Source organism: Pecten maximus, chromosome 4 (genome assembly GCF_902652985.1).
Source record: "Pecten maximus chromosome 4, xPecMax1.1, whole genome shotgun sequence".
Classification (NCBI taxonomy): Eukaryota; Metazoa; Mollusca; class Bivalvia; order Pectinida; family Pectinidae; genus Pecten; species Pecten maximus.
In genome coordinates, this window is record NC_047018.1 from 24,765,539 (window position 1) to 24,784,376 (window position 18,838).

The 18,838-nt window shown below is 34.0% G+C and overlaps 1 protein-coding gene and 1 long non-coding RNA gene across 2 annotated transcripts; both read right to left on the reverse strand.

Annotated features, from left to right (window-relative positions):
- Positions 1-736: 736 nt before the first annotated feature.
- LOC117325584 (sulfotransferase 4A1-like) lies at positions 737-3,174 on the reverse strand. Its single transcript, XM_033881920.1, has 3 exons — positions 2,756-3,174; positions 2,103-2,413; positions 737-1,388 (listed from the first exon to the last, which is right to left on the reverse strand). Exons 1-2 carry the CDS (start codon positions 2,925-2,927, stop codon positions 2,124-2,126), a joined length of 462 nt encoding a protein of 153 aa, XP_033737811.1. The 5' UTR covers positions 2,928-3,174; the 3' UTR covers positions 737-1,388; positions 2,103-2,123.
- Positions 3,175-9,217: 6,043 nt separating this feature from the next.
- LOC117324801 lies at positions 9,218-15,289 on the reverse strand. Its single transcript, XR_004532063.1, has 4 exons — positions 15,212-15,289; positions 14,267-14,387; positions 10,297-10,446; positions 9,218-10,205 (listed from the first exon to the last, which is right to left on the reverse strand). It is a non-coding gene; the product is annotated as an uncharacterized LOC117324801 (long non-coding RNA).
- Between the last annotated feature and the right edge of the window lie 3,549 nt (positions 15,290-18,838).

Below are 18,838 nucleotides of genomic sequence, written 5' to 3' on the forward strand. Positions count from 1 at the left end.
ATACGGTATTCGATATTTTAGTCCCCTAGCGGTTGAATCGAAGAGAGTTTTCCTCTCCGTCCGTCTATGTACGTGCGTATATACTAGCGGCTCTATCCCTTTAGATATTTTGATTAAACTTCATTAAATTAGAAAAGATCAAGGCATTTCAAGGTGCTGGTTCAAGGTCACGGCCATCGATGCTATTTTTTAGAAAAGCATTAGTTGTCCATTGTATTTTTTTTTTTTTTAAATCAAATCACATAAATACCATACATCCAACAACTACGCGTGAACTGTTTCTACCACAACGATATAAGCCGACATCTGCGGGATTATGACAGTGTTTAAATACAAATGTGGGTGGTCGGGTGTCACAGTTTTAACGCACTTGCCTTTCACTTAGGCAACCGGGTTCGATTATCCGATCGGACGTCAACAGTTATGGGGTCACCTTTCTGACCACGTCGGTTTCCCTCGGGTACTCTGGTTTCCTCCCACAGAAAGACTACTCGTGCGCTTCTATCCGGGCCAACGCGAGTAATTAATATTAGTGGATATAACTTGTTCCGCAATTGATGCAAAATAATGTTTAATTGTATAATACACTATTGATATACACCGTTTAAGGCGTACTGATGCTATCAAACGTAAAATGCGTAAAATGTTATGTATAAATATTCAAACGTTATTAAGTCAGAAACAATGAAATGACAAACACATGGCTTTTAGCCGTTAGATCTTTATCAAATAAACTAAACAATTGCAAACTATATGCACGCATGGATATGGCGCGATGGATTCGGCTTCTTGCCTCTAAAGAGTGGACTGATTTCTGTCACTGTCGAGCCCAAGGTCTGGGATGTTTCTGGGAGACGGGGGTATTATTTCTCTTTATTGTTGCACCGCACACTAGACTTAATAGTAACAAAATTACTTTCTATGAAAAAGACATTATTCCAAACGGTCGCTTTTCTCCGAGAACATTTTCAAATTTCACGCAACTGACAGTGTTCGTGTTAACTTCTGATGCAATAAAGCAATCGATATGATTATAGAGAGAACCATTCTCGGACAAGTCGTAATATTGACCATTAATAGTTACGAAGTTTGCAACAAATAGGATAGGAACGTAACAGTTTCATAAACCTGACAGATGTGGTTTATTAGCTGTCCATTACAATAAGGAGACGACGGTATAACGTGGAAACGATTTATGATGACGTAGCAACGTACCAAGTGATTCAAAACATTTGGGCAGACCTTTTTTCATATTGTGATCCAAATATGTTCATTTACCTTTTTCAGGCATTCATATCTAAGAATCAAAATGTTCAAATTCGGATTTTCACAAATGGCAGAGTTCCATTCCCTCGTATGTGTAAACCAGGATCCGCCACAAGATATTGCTGAAAATTGAACCAACAAACAGTATCATGGATGAATTCGATGGTTTAAAAAAAAAAAAAAAAAAAACAGAAATGGCATTGACAACTTTTCATTTACCTTACAGTACTACCTATAACATTTATCGAAAAGAGACTATATAAACGTACTGTTGTGAAGTGACAAAGCATTATCATATAGTAAATACATTTTTTTCATTGATACTTTCCTTATATGATTTGATAAAACAATTTCACAAAATGTGTATGATTTTGGTCTCAAAAAACTGTATTTTGATTTATCATCAACGTTTCTGATTTAATCATGATGCTGTATGGTTTTACCATTAGTGTATATGCGTTCACAAATTATATTGTATACATTACATAATACACTAATGTATGAGTTACTGAGGAGAGCACAGAAACATGAAATCAAATCCTTAATTGGTGAAATCCAATCATGTAATATATATATATATATATGAATATGATTTCATTATAACACCATATATAATGCTAATATGATATATTATAACATTATAATGCCATATTATCATTTATTAAAGTTAATATTCATGAAACCAAAGCATAGACCAATAAGCAAAATATTATATTGAAAATGATAAATCACACATCATTATCTCGATTTTATGTTACAGATACGGCGTTTCATACAACTTTGTCTATCGAAATTTTACTGATTATATTTCAAAAGTATTTTAAAAATAACATTACATTCTTCAGTTAGGAAGGCTTTTAGAAATCCATCGAAGTTGCCAATGTAGCTCGTGCTTTAATTTGACTCATATATTTATAGTATGAGCAAACAACATCCTTTGGATTGCGAAGGACGTAAATAAGTTTCAGTTGTCCTTCCTTGGCCGCTTTAGGGATGAATGGATAAGTAAGATGTGTAGCAAATAACCTTGGTGATTTTATATTAGCAGATCTCCCAACATCTTCAAATTCGATCATAGCCAGATCAGATATGTACTTCAGAGTATTCGTCTGTATCATTCTGACCATGTTGAATACCCAGTGAGTACCTGAAAATATTGAAGACATTAGTATCACTTAACAGGACAATTAAGTGAAATTGATTATTATTTTATTTTTTCGTATATTCCTATGAACAAATAAAGTCAAGATATTGATAAAGCCTCGTTGTGTTCTTCAAAATTAAAACAATATAACTAGAAAACTATTGAACATAAAGTTTTACGTATGAGCTCAAACGTTTACACTGCAAGACTTAGTTTTTGTTTATGGATGAAAGATACTACCTACCTATTAGGAAAAAACAGATTCGATTGAAGTCTCCGGCCGGACTTGTCCAACATGGATAATACAATATCACATTTTCGTTCAGGGTTATATATCACACTTACCTGATTTAGGAAATGTACACAGTAAGACATCATCAGGCCTACACGGTAAAGACGCCACCTTCTCCAGTTGATCTCCCACATTACCAGGAATTTCTTTATGGAAGGCTCGACCATGGTAACGCTTGAATATAGTGGTATTTCCCTGGTCATCAGTCTTCTTCACAAGTTCCATGGCGGTGAATGCTGTCGATGAAAACTTCCCTATTATGGATTATGTAATCTTATTCAATCATTGCTTTTAATTAATTTGTTAAAAATATATTAGACATTTCCATATCCACATATAATACACATCGTCACTATGATATATGATTGAAGGTCTGAAGGTATACAGTATTATCCTTAACAGAAACAAAGTGGCGAGACATTGCAAAGATGCATGAAATTCAATGAATATACGAGGGCGGATTAATGAGTTGTGATCCTCATATTGAAGAATTGGAATTTTGCCGGACATATTGTATTATTTTTTAACATAATATCCTTTAGTATCTATACGCTTTGCAAGCGGTGTTTAAGTACATCGATGCCACTTTTGTAGAACTCCTTTTCTTTGCTGTTCAGAATGTCACCCACTGTCCATACAAGTGGATATGCTGTAAGTTTGTCGTCTGCTACACAACCTACATGAAGGTAAACCAGCTAATTCGTGGTCTGCTATCAAAATGTATTTACAGTGGGTGATATCATATATACTTTCGATTTGAAGTTACATATATTTATAAGCATAATATATGATATATAAATCAGTGATGATAACGCGGCCCACATTTTGTCCACGCATAGATAATCTAAAAGCGTGCTTTATCTTTCCTGACACCTTCGGTACTATGGTTATCGCCCATTCCTCACTGTTACATGGGCTACTGCTTATATTTGAGTTGATAATACGCGTAGTAATGCCGCTAAGTTTAATGTCTAATATATTTGGACGAACTACATTACAAGCTCTACGTTGCAATGCCATCAGAGGAATGTGTTCATTGAAATAAAACAGTGGTAGACAGTCAAAAATAAGACATCTTTTTTCAGGTTGTGTATATTATAACATCACTTTATACTCAATAGTTTATTTTAACTAAATGAAGAGATGAAACTCGAAGTTGCCCTTTAAACTGTCTTTTGTGCATATTTCGTGTAGCAGTATTAAATATACAACATATTAATTCGTATCTCCATTATTTAGTTACATTTGCCAATAACGCGGTCTGTTATCTCTCCAGAATAGACTCTAATTGCCGGATATTTTTCCGGGGGATGTTATCCACTTCAATACTATTTTGAATTTGATAATCTTATTGAAACCAATCCGAAAGTAAATTTTGCCCTTTTATAAAGTCGGTACATTTGTAACATAATTTACTCGCTGGATTATTAACCTGAACAAATTGACCCATCAATCTGCTGCGATATTGACATGTGTCCTTTAAGGTTTTTAAGAATTACGTAGAGAAATCCGTGGTGATGGAGGACATCCAACACTCTCCATGATTTCACTATGAAATGTCAAAGTTTCGTTGTCAATAGTTGTGTTCGTACTTTAGAAATGGTGCTACAATCATTTGACCTAGAGGGGAACAACGAACGTAGTCGATCTGTTCTTATTTTCTTGTGTTTTATCTAAATCTATATTTTGTTTAAGTCTCTCTCTCTGTTTTTTTACGATTCAATATAGAAATATGGCTTCGTTTTCACAGCTGTGCGCTCTCATTGATAAGGAATTAAAGAGGATAATTTAATACAGCAGCATGTTTATCAATATATAATCTTTCTATAATACATAAAAAGCATATCCTTGGTTGTATGGACAACGGTAACGTCATTATAGATAAGCTATTAGAGAAAATGGGTGCAAATATCAAGTGGTTCATTGATCTGATTAAGATATTTATTTGACCAACAAAATGGAACATGGGGTTCAATGAAAAACAAAATGAAATCCGATTAGAAATTAACAAATATAGACGGAAATAAAAAACAAATTAAGAGCTGAACTGTACATAAAACTAAAGCCATTACTAAACGTGTAAGCCTTGATACAATAAAGTGTATATAAACAAACCATTTCTACAAATGTATAGCTTTAAAAATAATCTTTACTCGCTGAAAATAGATTGACGATCTAAGGAACATTGTTGCATGAGAATAGGAAGCAGATAGACATATGAATATCTATAAATATACCTCGTTCGATATGTAGAATATGTGTTTATGACTCTTTGGACGATTTAACAAAATGATTTGTATATTGCATTAAAATCATAGCATGTCTGAATCAATCGATCCGTGTCGATCATATTTACCTTTTTCATAAGTTACTTCGTATTCTTTTCTGTTCTCTAAACTCAGCCTTTCCTCGGAATACCTTTTCCTCTTGTGTATGTGTAAGAATAATACTGAATTAGTTCAAATATTTTCTTATCATACTTAGATATGCATATATCGATCTAAGGCATCAAAAGAATTACCCACGCGTGCAAGGTGAGCAGGTTACTTACCTCCTAATTAAAACGCCTGCTTTGATATAAACCAGCAATGTACCCTGGGGTCAGAAATGGTGTATATCTCTTCTTTTCACACTACGTAGAGCTCTAACCTCGGTCCCGATTTTCTCCTCTTAGTGCCTATCACCTGTGTCCCAAAATCATCCAATAGCGGTCATCCGTTACTTGAGAGGGTATTTTCACTTTCACGCGAATGCCCGGAGAATATATTCCAATTTACACATATATAGATTTATATGTTAATTTCTCCACCTTTATAAAACTGGACTGGGGTTGAATAGGGTAGTTAAGAACGGGACACCAACTAGGAGGGAAAGACTGATGTTGATATACACAGAAGGGACAGAGGTTCTTACATTCACGTCTTCATTTAATATATAACGATTAGATTTACCAGCTACATCCTCGAGTTTACACACTTATGATGATGATGGTAATACTATGTTTGCAGCGCTACGGTCTAATAAAGACTCGTAACAAAATAGCAGCTTATCGAAAATCGTTGAAACCATTATCCAGATATATAAGATTGTTGAAAAGTGATGCTAATCAAAATATTTTTTTTTCTAATGTTCGTCGTAGTCGGTAATACGATAAGTTGTTTTATCATACCTCTACTTTTTTTTACTCTTCATTAAAATTAACTGGTTAAATAGACTACTTCCCTCCTTTTTTAACCTGGCTTTGCTATGCGCTAGTCCTGTACGTTAGTCTTGAGAACTAGCGCATCCCTGAGCTAACACACACCTGCATCTTCGGGTATTTCCGCTGAGCTAATCAGACGCGATGTGGGCGGAGCTTGTTTCCGAAGATGACGTTAGTTACTAGCGTAGTCAAGTTGGCGGGGCTTGCTACTGAACGCGCTGCCTACTTGCAGACGACCGGTCAGCTGAAATGGCACTGTCAAGATTTTCGGAGCTAGATGAAGTGATTCGAAGTCCCTACTTGAAGAAAACGATTCTGAAAACACTAGGAAAACAGAGAAGGCCTCCGTGACAGTTTGCATCGGTATAATAAAACGGTTTAAGTGTATAGGGTTGAGTGATATTGTAAGTTTCTGGTGTCCCTTGGCCATGCCTATTTCCCTCGGCTTCGCCTCAGGAGGGGGCCGCGGTGGCCGAGTTGTTAAGGTGTCCCAACACATTATCACTAGCCCTCCACCTCTGGGTTGCGAGATCGAAACCTACGTAGGGCAGTTGCCAGGTACTGACCGTAGGCCGGTGTTTTTTTCTCCGGGTTCACCGGGTTCTCCGGCTTCCCTCCGCCTTCAAACCTGGCTCGTCCTTAAATGACCATGACTGTTAATAGGACGTTAAACAAAATAAACCAAACTAAACCAAACTTCGCCTCGGGAAATATACATGGTCTAGGGACACCAGAAACTTGCTATATCCCTCATCCACATACTTTAACTGTATAATATAACATTCGAGATTCATATCTTTTAATTTTACTATCGGGTAGAAAATGAGATGACATAACCGTTAAAAGTTCATGCTGCAGTAGCAACAATTCCATTTTACAGTTTTATTCCTTAACTGATTATAGATTTATTATTTTCTATATACGGTAAAATGATATTTCATAACACTCAAGACTTATTTAAGTGCCAACAGTAAAATTAGAAAATATTTTTTCATCGATTTCATCTGCGAAACACAATTTTCCTTCCTTCCTACCTTCTATGTAACAATGGAGATGGCAATAAGGAAATGCTAGATTACATACACGCATGTACAATTCAGTTAGCGATATCCTATCAAATAAAGGTATAGATTTATAATCTTTATGTTTTGCAGGTGCAGGTATTTATATGTTATTTTTACTACAATAGGTGGGCATGATTCAGCTCCAAGGCATGAAATAATCATCATAACTGTTGTACACACAACTAATCCTCTGAATAGCTTTCTATTGAGGTAAAAACAGGTCACACAAACTCATGGTTGTTTTGTGGTATTTTTTTACTCTCGTTAGTTTTTTTTTCAAAGGTTACAAAAACACTCGTGTTTTGGTAACTTTTGAAAAATAACTTACTGCTCATTGTGTAACATCTATATTAGTGATGAACTACTTGCGGTATTCAATTACACTATATATGGTTTTAAAAAGTAATAAAAGCGCAAAAACTATTTAACTTCATCTACAAAATTTAATTCTATACTATTTATATGCGATTGTTTCATTTGTTTAAGATAATCCAAACAGTTGGGATTAGTCTTCACTCAAGTTCTAACAGCAAATTAAGAATTCAGAAGTCATTTCACGTACGGCCTACGCGACTTACTTGTCTCAAATTGCGCTAATCTCCGAGTAAGAAGATAGCGTCTGTTTTAGGTTCATCCCCAGTGTTAATGAATACCTAAATGATTCGATTCAATATCACGCGTAGCGGATCCTTACACCTATGACACTAAAATGTTCAAATCAAAGCTTGTAATTTATTGCTTAATTACAAAGAAAAAACAATAACCAATGTACAAATACATCAACTTAATAATTTAATTATGGATTCTTTTTCTGACAAATCACTACGTTCAAATATCCTTCCCGCGACCTCTTGTGTGACGTTCGTGACGTCACAGATAGCTGTTTCGCGCCTATCAGTCTAGGCGAAAATGCAGTCATGAGGGGATCTGGTCACTTTCGTAACCCAAATGTTCAGATATAAAACGAGGAAGACACAGCAACCTAGATAACGTCAATTCTCACAGCTTGATGCCGATTAATGATTAGCCAGTACTTAAGAAACCAGAGTCCCACACGTATACCAGCATATCTACTGGACATCTCATATCTGCTTGTCAACTACACACATGTGCAAATCTATAAGCAAAGATTCTGATGATTTTTTTTTAAAGTTCTCTGTCTCTCAATTAAACAAAGATTATCAACTTCCCCTGTCTGAATGTAATGGGTACAGATGGGCCCTCGTATCATCGTATGTTTACAAACCCTGTCTCTCATATCCTATGACAGTAAACTATGGAAGGCCGTTCATGTAAAAAAAAAAACTTTATAAATCTAACGCATCCATATTCCCCGCTTTCATGGGGAACGCGTTAAAATAATTATGAACGCGATAAAACAGTATTTAACGGCCTTTCATAGTAAATTAACACCAAGGGATAGCATATAACATTGATTATCAATGATGCCAGACTACTGCTTTACACCCATAATCGGTCAATTCAACCTCAGAACCTAAGGTTAGCTAGACTTTATACACCAACTCTATTCGGTGTAGGGTAAGTCAGTAAGTTGAACTCAAGGTCAAAGTGATGTAATTCCAAACTGTTGCTGATTCCTGGACATTTGAGCAACAAAGCTATGGCACCCTTGGCACACAAGTCATGTTCTCATTGGGTTGTTGGCCATGATTTGAGCACCATGTTCTTCAGCACTACGGAATATCTCGGCTATACCTCATTAAGGGAGGCAACTGTAAAGGTGACAGGCACCCCTTATCTGCAAACTTTTAAATACATACTGAAAACAATGAGAAAGTGTGTAGTAACAAAACCATCGTTTCACAAATTTGAAATAGTCAACGATGATTTGGTAGGAATAGAAAACATTTAAAATAACCGTATACTTAACAATCATATACGGAGATCAGTGTATGTTAATGTATTATGTATGATTACCACTAAAACATCTGTTTGATCATGACTCTACGAGAAGACAAACATAAACTCTATCTATCAAATTATCCCATTGATCACCCTATTCCAAACAAAACGGCACTAGGAATGTTTAAAGACGAATAAGGTAAGAAGAGTTTACAAGAATTTATTTGATTTACACCTAAAATTGATTAATCGCTTTGCTTACAATCATTGCTCTGATCAGTCAAAAATTATCAACTGATATCTAGGAGTATCAACAGAAGTACATGTGTACACGGATTACGTCATGACGTATCTAAAATGTCTGTTTATATGTAAAACCATTATATGATAGTTGACCTCCATCAGAAGTGACAGACATGACTTACATGTGTACACTATCAGAAAAGCCGGTCTTTGTAGTTTTGACGACAAACACTACGTAAAACAAAATTGTGTAACGTTGGCACATCATCATTATTGAACCGATGATTGTAGAATAAAAAAAAAAGTAATGTACTGGTAACAGTGTTGATTATGATTTTAATACAAAAACAATGTGCATGTACATATTTGCCGTAATGTCGAAATACAAGCTTATTAATTAAATGTTGTACATCTTAGCTTATAGCTATTGTTGCCAATTGAAAAGTCGAAATGCTAGCTTTATCGTAAGAGCTACTCCCGTTACACTTATGTCGGTCAATACATACCCCAAATAGAAAGACACATACGTTTGTATATATTAAAAATGCTTTATCCGATATTGTTCATGGTTACATTTCAAATGATACATATGCATGGTCTTCAATGTAGGTATCTACAAAACATCCCCTTTACAAATGCATGCATAAGAAGTCTAAGATTGTCCCTTTGGAGTAAATGTCCTCTTCTATCTAGTATACACTTAGTTTTATATAATTTTCTTTAATTTCATCTATATGACTATATATCAATGAACATGTGATGACAATTGTTTTTAAAGGTTTCATTTTTTTTAGATAAATCAGAATTATTCTAAAAATTAAATGATCAATTTTAAGATTTACATATCGTATAGATAGAACTAACCATTTACTGCTTGCTGTATGGATAGTGACGCTGCGCCTGATAGTGCGGTGACAGTCGTCTGTTGAGATTTATTTGAGGATAACAAGCCTTCGATGATGGTATGGTACCGTACTGGACCCCTCCACTGGTGGCATTTGCAAAGATGTCTATAGTAAAGGCCTAGGTAACAATGGAGTAGGTATCGGCGTTAGCTGTAGATTCAGGCAAAGCTGCAGCTGCAGATTCTGATAATGTTCTGGAGTTGGTAGTAGTCGGCTCGGGTACATGCTGAAGACGAGATGACGAATAAAATAAATTAAAAAGTAATAAAGATTTATTTGATAAATTAAATAAAACCGCGAAAGTGATTCTAAGTTACCTCGTATAGATGGTGAAGTTGTCAATCTAATGCATCTTTAACGAGACATAATTCCTCATAGTCTTCATAATGCAGAGATAAACTCGTCCTTTTCCAGTTCATATGGATTCACTTCTCACCGTTTCCCGTGGTGAATTTCGTTACATCAACCTATAACAATTTTGTTTGAATCGTTTAATCTAAAGACAAAGTGTTCAAGTAGACAATAGCAAAAGTGTGTAATACTATGGACAAAATTAAGAATGCTTGAATACAATTATAAGTATAGTTTATGTTGATTTTTTTCAGGTATTGTTAATATTGATATTTTTCACCTCAATGTAACATCAGTGAAAAGATGAAATATCATATCAAACATATTTCTATCACATTGATTTTTATATTTTCAAAACCTAATGATGTAATTTTTTTCTAACTTTAGAATCAATATTCCAATTCATCTTTAACATTCGTATCAGTACATGCTTTATCTGAGTAACAATTGACGTAAACGGGTTTTGACATTAGAAATTTGATAAATATTTTTCCTTACACCATTAACATAAAGGCATTTCAGCTATTATGTTATGATTAAGGCTTGCCGAATCATTTTCACACTTTAAATGATTGCCTTTATCTGTCCATAACATTTTCAAGGTATTTATAAAACATAACATTTGGTTAAAATATTTTCTTCTATCTCAAAGCTTTTTCTGACATAGTTTAACATCTAGAAGTCTACCTACTTATTTTATTTTCATAAACTGCTGATAAAAATATGCTTACAACTTCTATTTTCAAAAATCTACCTGTAGTATTCCTATTAGTTTTCTTTGAATCGACATCAATATAATCTGATTTTTTTTAACTTGATATTTCCCCCTCCATCAGTATTTACCTAAATTTATTTCAATTGTGATGTTATGGTTCAGACATGTTGAATCATTTTCACAGGTTGAGTTCTTGTATTAATACGTCCATAACATTAAAAGGTATATATTTAAAATATACATGTAATATTCAGATTTTGTTTTCTTTTACAACAATATATAACGTTCTATTAACAAGCAGGGTCATTCAATGACGTGCCAGGTTTTGGTTGTGTAGGAAAGCTGGAGTTACCGGAGAAAAACCACCGACCTACGGTCAGTAAAAGGCAACTGCCTCACGTGGGTTTCGGTCTCGCGACCCAGAGGTTACGGGCTAGTGATAAAGTGTTAACCACTCTGCCATGGCGACCCCTGACAAAGGTTATAATAGATAGTTGTAGATAGTTTGTAGAAGTCTACCTCATGTTTAAATCTTAACTTTCAACATTGGATATATTATAGTCTGATTCATTTTCTGAAGAAAAGCTGAAAAAAATATGTGAAAATAGTTCTTGTCTTACTTTTCATAATATATTTGAAAATAAAATAGCTTATATCTAAACTGTGAATACTACTGACCTAAATAACATTATTAAATGTATGTAAAATAAAAGTTGCTTGACTAGTTTGATATATCAGATATGAAATCTCTGTACTGTGATGGTACAAAGAGTATCCATGCGTCCGCAATAGAGACGCACCCACTCCTTTGTAGTTGTACCCAAGTCTGTTAGTATGATATCATTTTGTACTTTATTTTTCTATGTTTAACTTTTTAGGAAATAATGGAACAGAATTATAATTATTTGTAAACTTAGTTGATTATTAAATTTGCTAGTTCTAAAATTTTAACTCTGTGTCCATTTTTATTATCGCTTTCAGCTATGTTGATGCTTAATTGGAATAGGTGAAGCATGAGGCCATCTCATTTCGATTTTCTGGTCGACTTTAAATTAATGTACTTTATAGAAGAGTTCCCTGCTGATAAAACCATTTAAATGTCTTTACTTGGATACCCTCGTGTTATTTATGCTGGTTGTTGAAATACAAATCAAATGGTCGACCTAGACGAACAAACCTTTCTCTGGATGAGTGAAAACAAGGCTACAGCCTGCCTTTCGTTTGAAACAATTTAAGGTTGTAAAATAAAAACTGAATGAAACATATTTGTAATAATACATATACGTCATACACAGTATCTAAATGATGGAATCTAAATTCTTAATTCCCTTGTAGAAGTATCACTTCATGTCGCTCATAAGGAGTGTCTATGCATGTTGTGTTAAATATCTATATTTGCATTTTAAGTGTTGAAAACAACAAACATTTGATTATGAAAACACTATGAATACAGTGCGAAAAACATCGCGATCGTGTCACAAGGGTTTTCCACACGATGTATCATTTGAAAAATAATAATTAAAAAAAAATAGTCCCCCGTTTCATTTCTGTAAATTCTGTTTTCTTTGCCATCTCTCCACATAACATAAATATATAATTTAACACGATTTATTGTATTTGATGTGTTTTTGTTTTGAATAAAAAGCAAAAAAGAATCGACTGGAAACTGCGGAAGGACACGGTAAGCGATAACATGGTGCATTAGCGGGATCACTGGCTGTTCCATTAATTTTGCATCTTTTTGTATAAAGCTATCAAAAGTTGAAAATTTGAAACAGACTATGTTCTTTATGTTTTTATTCCAAATTATCCTAATGTAAATATATGAATTAATTAACGCGCACTTCGGAAGATAGGTAGATAGCAACTCTTATTCATTGCCGAAATGATTTTTTAAATGCATTAAATTCATATACTAATTAAAATTATTTCTAAAATATAATTTAGTTGATCAAATCAAGACCGGCTTATTAATTGTGTGGCTAATTTGGTATGCATTTATGAAATTCCTTTTTCTAGTATGCACATGAATTATACGACTACATGCAGAATTTCTCTTCATTGCTTTGTGCAGTGTACCAAGTTACCTCCCATAATCTTGGAGTTGTCCTCCGTTGCACGGTATACCCGGTAGACATATTTGGAAAAGCTGCAGAGAAAGGCAAATCCCCATCCTCCCTCCCCATTTTCACACCTTTTCTGCTTTGGGCTATTCTGTTTTTTATTGCAGGCACCTTCTCCAATTCGTCAAGACCTCGACCACGACATACATAGGTGATTGCGGTATTTTTCTGGTAGACAACAGATTCTGCTTTTTTGGAAAGTCTATATCATTTTACATCACATTATAGTATCAGCTTTTGAGTCTGGAGGAATATCCTGTTCCCAGTTTCCCCCAACTCTTTAGTTGTCCCGTGGTTGAAGTTTTAGGCCATCATTCGCCATTTACATATAAGTTTAGGAACAAAAAACATTAGTAGTAAAGAAATTGTTATCTTTGTTCTTTGTTCATAGTGTCTTCTATCTGATAAATACACTTTTCCACGTTAATTTATCACTGATAGTCATAGCCATTAATCACTGAAAGTGCTACCTTTCCACCATATCTACATTTGCTTGGAACAGTTTCACGGTGGATTTCAAATACATTTTGTTCAGCAGAGAGTGAACAATCTTTCTAACAATATCGTTTTATGTTTATTAAAAGAAAAGAAAATGTTCTAAAACTAACTTTAATTTTATTTCTCAAGACTTAATTGTACACTTGTCCGGATTTGTTGTGTACCGGCATTTATTCTATCCCCCTGCTTTTTTCATGTCAATTTGACCTGATTTTTTTCAAATGAAATTGACCTAAATTTGACATGAAGATATTTTGCCTGTGTATACATTTGGTCTACTGTGACATCTGATCTAGGTCATGGTCCTTTCACATCCCTCCACACATTCCTTACATTCCCTCCACACATTCCTTACATTCACTACCACATTCCTTACATTCACTCCACAATATTGCATCATGTGGCCTAGGTCAATGCCCTTCCACACCCCTCCACACAAAATGAGAAGGTGACACTGGTATTTCACCCCTACTCGTGTGGATGAATGTTACCAGCTACCTACTGTAGAACCAGGGATTTCATTGAAGACTCTGATCAATCTGGACTACCATGGATAACACAAAATACTATTGTTTATTCATGGATATAGAATACACTTACCTTATGTTGGATAGGTAGACAATAAAACATCATCTGGCCTGCTTTGTAAAGACGACACTTTCTTCAAATGATCAGCAACATTAGCAGGAGTATCTTTGTTGAAAGTTCGGCCTTGGTAACGCTTGAATATAAGATTATGTCATATGTAACTAAAATACTTTAAGTTTACCTTTATATCATTAAGTTTTACAGTCAACCTTTGTTAAATACTTTTTATAACAAGTTAATTGATGGATGACATCAATGCCTCTTTTGGGCATATGTGTTCTCAATAGAGGTGAGCATCCTAATATTCGTTTACGATTGATTTAGGGTAAAAAATTAGTTATGCTTTGTAGGGAAAATAAAATGACTTACTATTTTTGAATAAATATATATTCAGGAACTTAAGATATTATCCGAACCGGTAACAGATGCCTTGCAAAATCATTCAATTTCACCTGTATAGGTGTTAATGATGGCCGATATTAATCTACATAGGAGCGGAGGAAGATCTGGACATACCTTTCTCATCTTCTTATCTCATTTTTTCAGGAAATTTTAACATACCATGCAGTTTTTGGTGCCATTTCAACACATATGGTTGGTAGAATGGTAAACTGTCTTTGGAAAAAAATCGTTATTTACTGACCTAAAACTATTTGTGATTTTGGTGTCATGTTAGAAATCGTAAATAAGTAAGGAAATTCTCGAAATTTAAAATGTATTTTGTTACACTTGAACATTTTAGCAAACGGCAAGACTCTTATATAGGATCTTTGTAAATTATACTTTATACATATCGTCAATCAGTGCCCTTAATTATTCAATGCTATTTTCACTATGGTCTGCCATTAACAAAATCAATATAAATTACATTGTAAAGTTTTAGAATATTATGCCAATAATTTGTGCTGCCATTTAATAGTATGCCTATATGCAAAAATCTCTGTCGATCATATTTACCTTTTCACAAGCTACTTTGCATTCTGGTATGTTCTCCACTAAACTCCGTTTTACCTAGGAACACCTTTTCCACTGGAGTATGCGGAAGCATATAATTGAATTCAGGTCAAAATGTTAAAAGTCATATCAAAGCATACAAACACCGATCTGAGGCATCAAAAGAGTTAGCCACGCGTGCAGGGTGAGCGGGTCAAATACCTCCTGATACAATCGCCTGATTAAACATAACCCATCAATGTGTCATGGCTTCAGTAATGACTTTTATCCCATCTTCAACTCTAACCCCATTTTCAGCTCTAAGTGTCTGTGTACTAATATTTAAAACTAACTATGTCATATAGTGTAATAGAATTCATAATAAACATTTTTTAATGTGGCAACATCTCAGTTTTTGCAAGCTTTGTCGTCATTACATGATAAACAATCTTGACTGTATATATATTTTAACAAGTTGAATAATCAATGAAATGAATTGTCAGATACCATCATTGGATAAGTTTCAATTAAAATTCAACTTGTTAAAATTGATATTTCGATTTTGGTTTTTCGGCACTCGTAATATTTGGTATGTACAGTCTTAATAAATTTAATATGATTTTGTTATCATGGACGTTGCCAATTTGGTTCTCTACATGATACTTCTTTTCCCAAATTTACATTTTAAGTAATTCGTATCCTGCAGACAGAAAAGTGTTGTGGTTAACTGATTAACAAGATGGACATACTTAAACGAAAACGCTATCAACGAACAAACTATTCAAATTATTTCGGCAAAAACAGAATAAGAACAGAAGACTGTGAATAAGTATGTTGTGTGTATAATGGCTACAAGACTGTAGAAAAGTTTATTGTGGTTCTTCAAACAATAATTATAATATAAACCTAGTCGTTAAATGATAACACCAACTTAATGATGTTTATGATCCGATTTTTTATGTATTGTAAAGTAACAGTTTGTAACAGGTTGTCTTAATCATATCGAAAAACAAAATCTTTAAAAAAAAAACAATCTTAATTGGTAATCACAAAAAATTATATCAATCACTAAATCGTTAATGGTTCCATTATCCGTACTTTCCCATACGCTCTGTATGCAATATTCTGTTCATTTCCCGGGCCATCTCTACTCGACAGACATGTCACGTGACCTCATCAACTTAACATCATTTTACGTTCCGCCCTGTGAGTGTCGATTGGAGTCGTCACCACATTTTCTAGTTGGTCAAGTTCAACTGCATGAACGCATGTTCTTTTATTATGTATAATGTGTTTGCTGTAAACACGTTGGCGGGGAGATCTAGCAAACGTTTCTGTAAAATTAAACGTCACGAAAGACCTTCAGTTAAATATTCCACTCGATCTGACGAAACTATGTCCAGTGCCATGTAGTAGAAAATATGTGCGCTGATATAACACTAAGGTTGCAGGTATTTTAGAGAAAGGTACACATATGTATGTTCTCTACTCTCTGAAATATGGGAACTTACTACTTGTTTTTTATCAGAGTAAATTATATGATTTGAGCTTAGGTTAGGTCGCATCACAGTTAATGTTTTCCTATATTATATAAGTACCATAAAATCGACACTATTTTTTTCTTTGATTTTATTTCCCTGTTTACAGTGGTTTACGTGCCAAATAAGCGTTTTCATTTCGTTCTAATTATAATGATATTATTTGACAACATCAAGAGCGAAATAGAATACTATATCTGAAGAGATAACATACCCCAAACGCGAGCAATCCCACAAATAAAGGAAACTATGATTTCCAATCAGGTACTTGTTACCTGCAACGTGTGTGACGACATAAGAGGGATTCCGAAATGTAAGAGTTGATATGTACAATATTTGACAGGATAGAAGTTTAAAGTCCTAAATATCGCATTGCAGTGTGTTATAGACAGTTTTGTTACAATTGTGACAAAATAGCACAATTTTGCTTTTTGTGCAGTCCTGTCCTTGAACTATATTGCTTTGGCGGACCAACCAGCATATTGAGCCACAGTCTCAACACCATTAGGATATTAGAAAACAACGATCCGTGCCAAGATTTTTTCTGTGATAATCCTATATTCTACCACAATAGGTAGGTGTTGTGTTACTCCCACAGCATGAAGTAATCATTAAAACTGTTGAATGATAAGCAGGTTACACCACACGTAAAATAACTCTTAATGCGTTTTGATTGATTATCACTTGAAACCTGCTTCACGAGGTTCCGGAAATAATAACGCACAAAAAGTTGTTTTAGTAATATTTTTGAAAACAGTAAAAATATTTCTATCAATATACATTGTATTGCTTTGAAAATATCATTTGCCATGATTTGTAATAAATTGTTATATTTCCACATATTTACAAATTACAGTTTTGCATATTGATTAGCAACTTTTCACTTTAGGTCATATCTTTACAACACAACTGATATTGTGACAAGTAAACACACTGTCACAAAACATGTCAATTTATCCTAAAAATAGCTTTTCTACAAGACGTATTGTGGTAGAAACATGTCACACAAGCTCGTAGTTGTTGTATATGGTTTTTCGTTCTTTCACGTTTGCTATTTTTGAAGAGATGTAACTTTTGAAATATAACTTATTCGAGTGAGAGAAATTCCATATACATGTACAACGACCTCTCGACCTCTCGTTGGATACCCTCTATTTACTATATACATACGTTATACATACATTTATAAACACTAACGTAATGTATGTCTGGTTATATCAGGTCAATGTATTTGTTGTAATAAATAATACAATATATTATATATTGTTATTTTAGAAGAGAAGACATAGAGAATATCTAACAGTGTCTTCAGTAATGACTAATATTCTGATATTTTTCAATTATGAAAAATATCACAATATTAGCCACACTCGTGAAATATATTTGGTATTTGTGAAGACACTGTTAGACATTATGTCTATTAAATTTTATAGCAAAATGTACCAAGGCAGCTGTATCTATCCCAGAATTCATTGCAGTCCCCTATCAACGGATCACAGATGTACACCAAATCGTGATGTTATGTATTCTATCTTGCATTATGACGTCACATAACATGACGAAGAGTTATATTGAAATTTTAATGTTCTCCTTCGTCGTTTGTAAGCAGTGTTCTGATTGGTTCAATCAGAAAAACAGTGATAATTTTCTCTAGTGAAAAATATCAGAAAAAGTGATATCTTTCACTAGTGAAACATATCACTATATCAGAATAAATACTTTTCGATATTTCACTAGTAGAAATGTAATGAAAACTTATCTGCAAAGATTATCTCCAGATTATTCTGTACTTGTATATATTTTGGCCAGAAATTAAATTCAACAGTAATTATAGAATACATCAGGAGGGTAAATTTCCGTGATGTTCATTACTTTTATTTTGTGTTGAAGTATTATCAATACAATGGAAGGTAATTAGCGGGTTGTTAATTAGTGTTCCGAGAACAAGTACTAATGGTACGGTAACAACGCTGTAATGATATGTCAAAGAAGTCTGGGAAATAGAGGGAAACTCTCCATGTATTCAGTCGGTATTTGATACAAGGAATTGATCTTAATGGATAATAACTCCGGTTACTAATCAAATTGATGTGATACTGTTGTGATACTTTTG

Excerpts from the sequence above, each read along its gene's own strand:
- LOC117325584 (XM_033881920.1), bottom strand. The coding sequence starts at position 2,927 with ATGGAACTTGTGAAGAAGACTGATGACCAGGGAAATACCACTATATTC. Across the intron at positions 2,414-2,755 it reads GTGTACATTTCCTAAATCAG|GTACTCACTGGGTATTCAAC; the intron begins GTAAGTGTGATA and ends CAATATTTTCAG.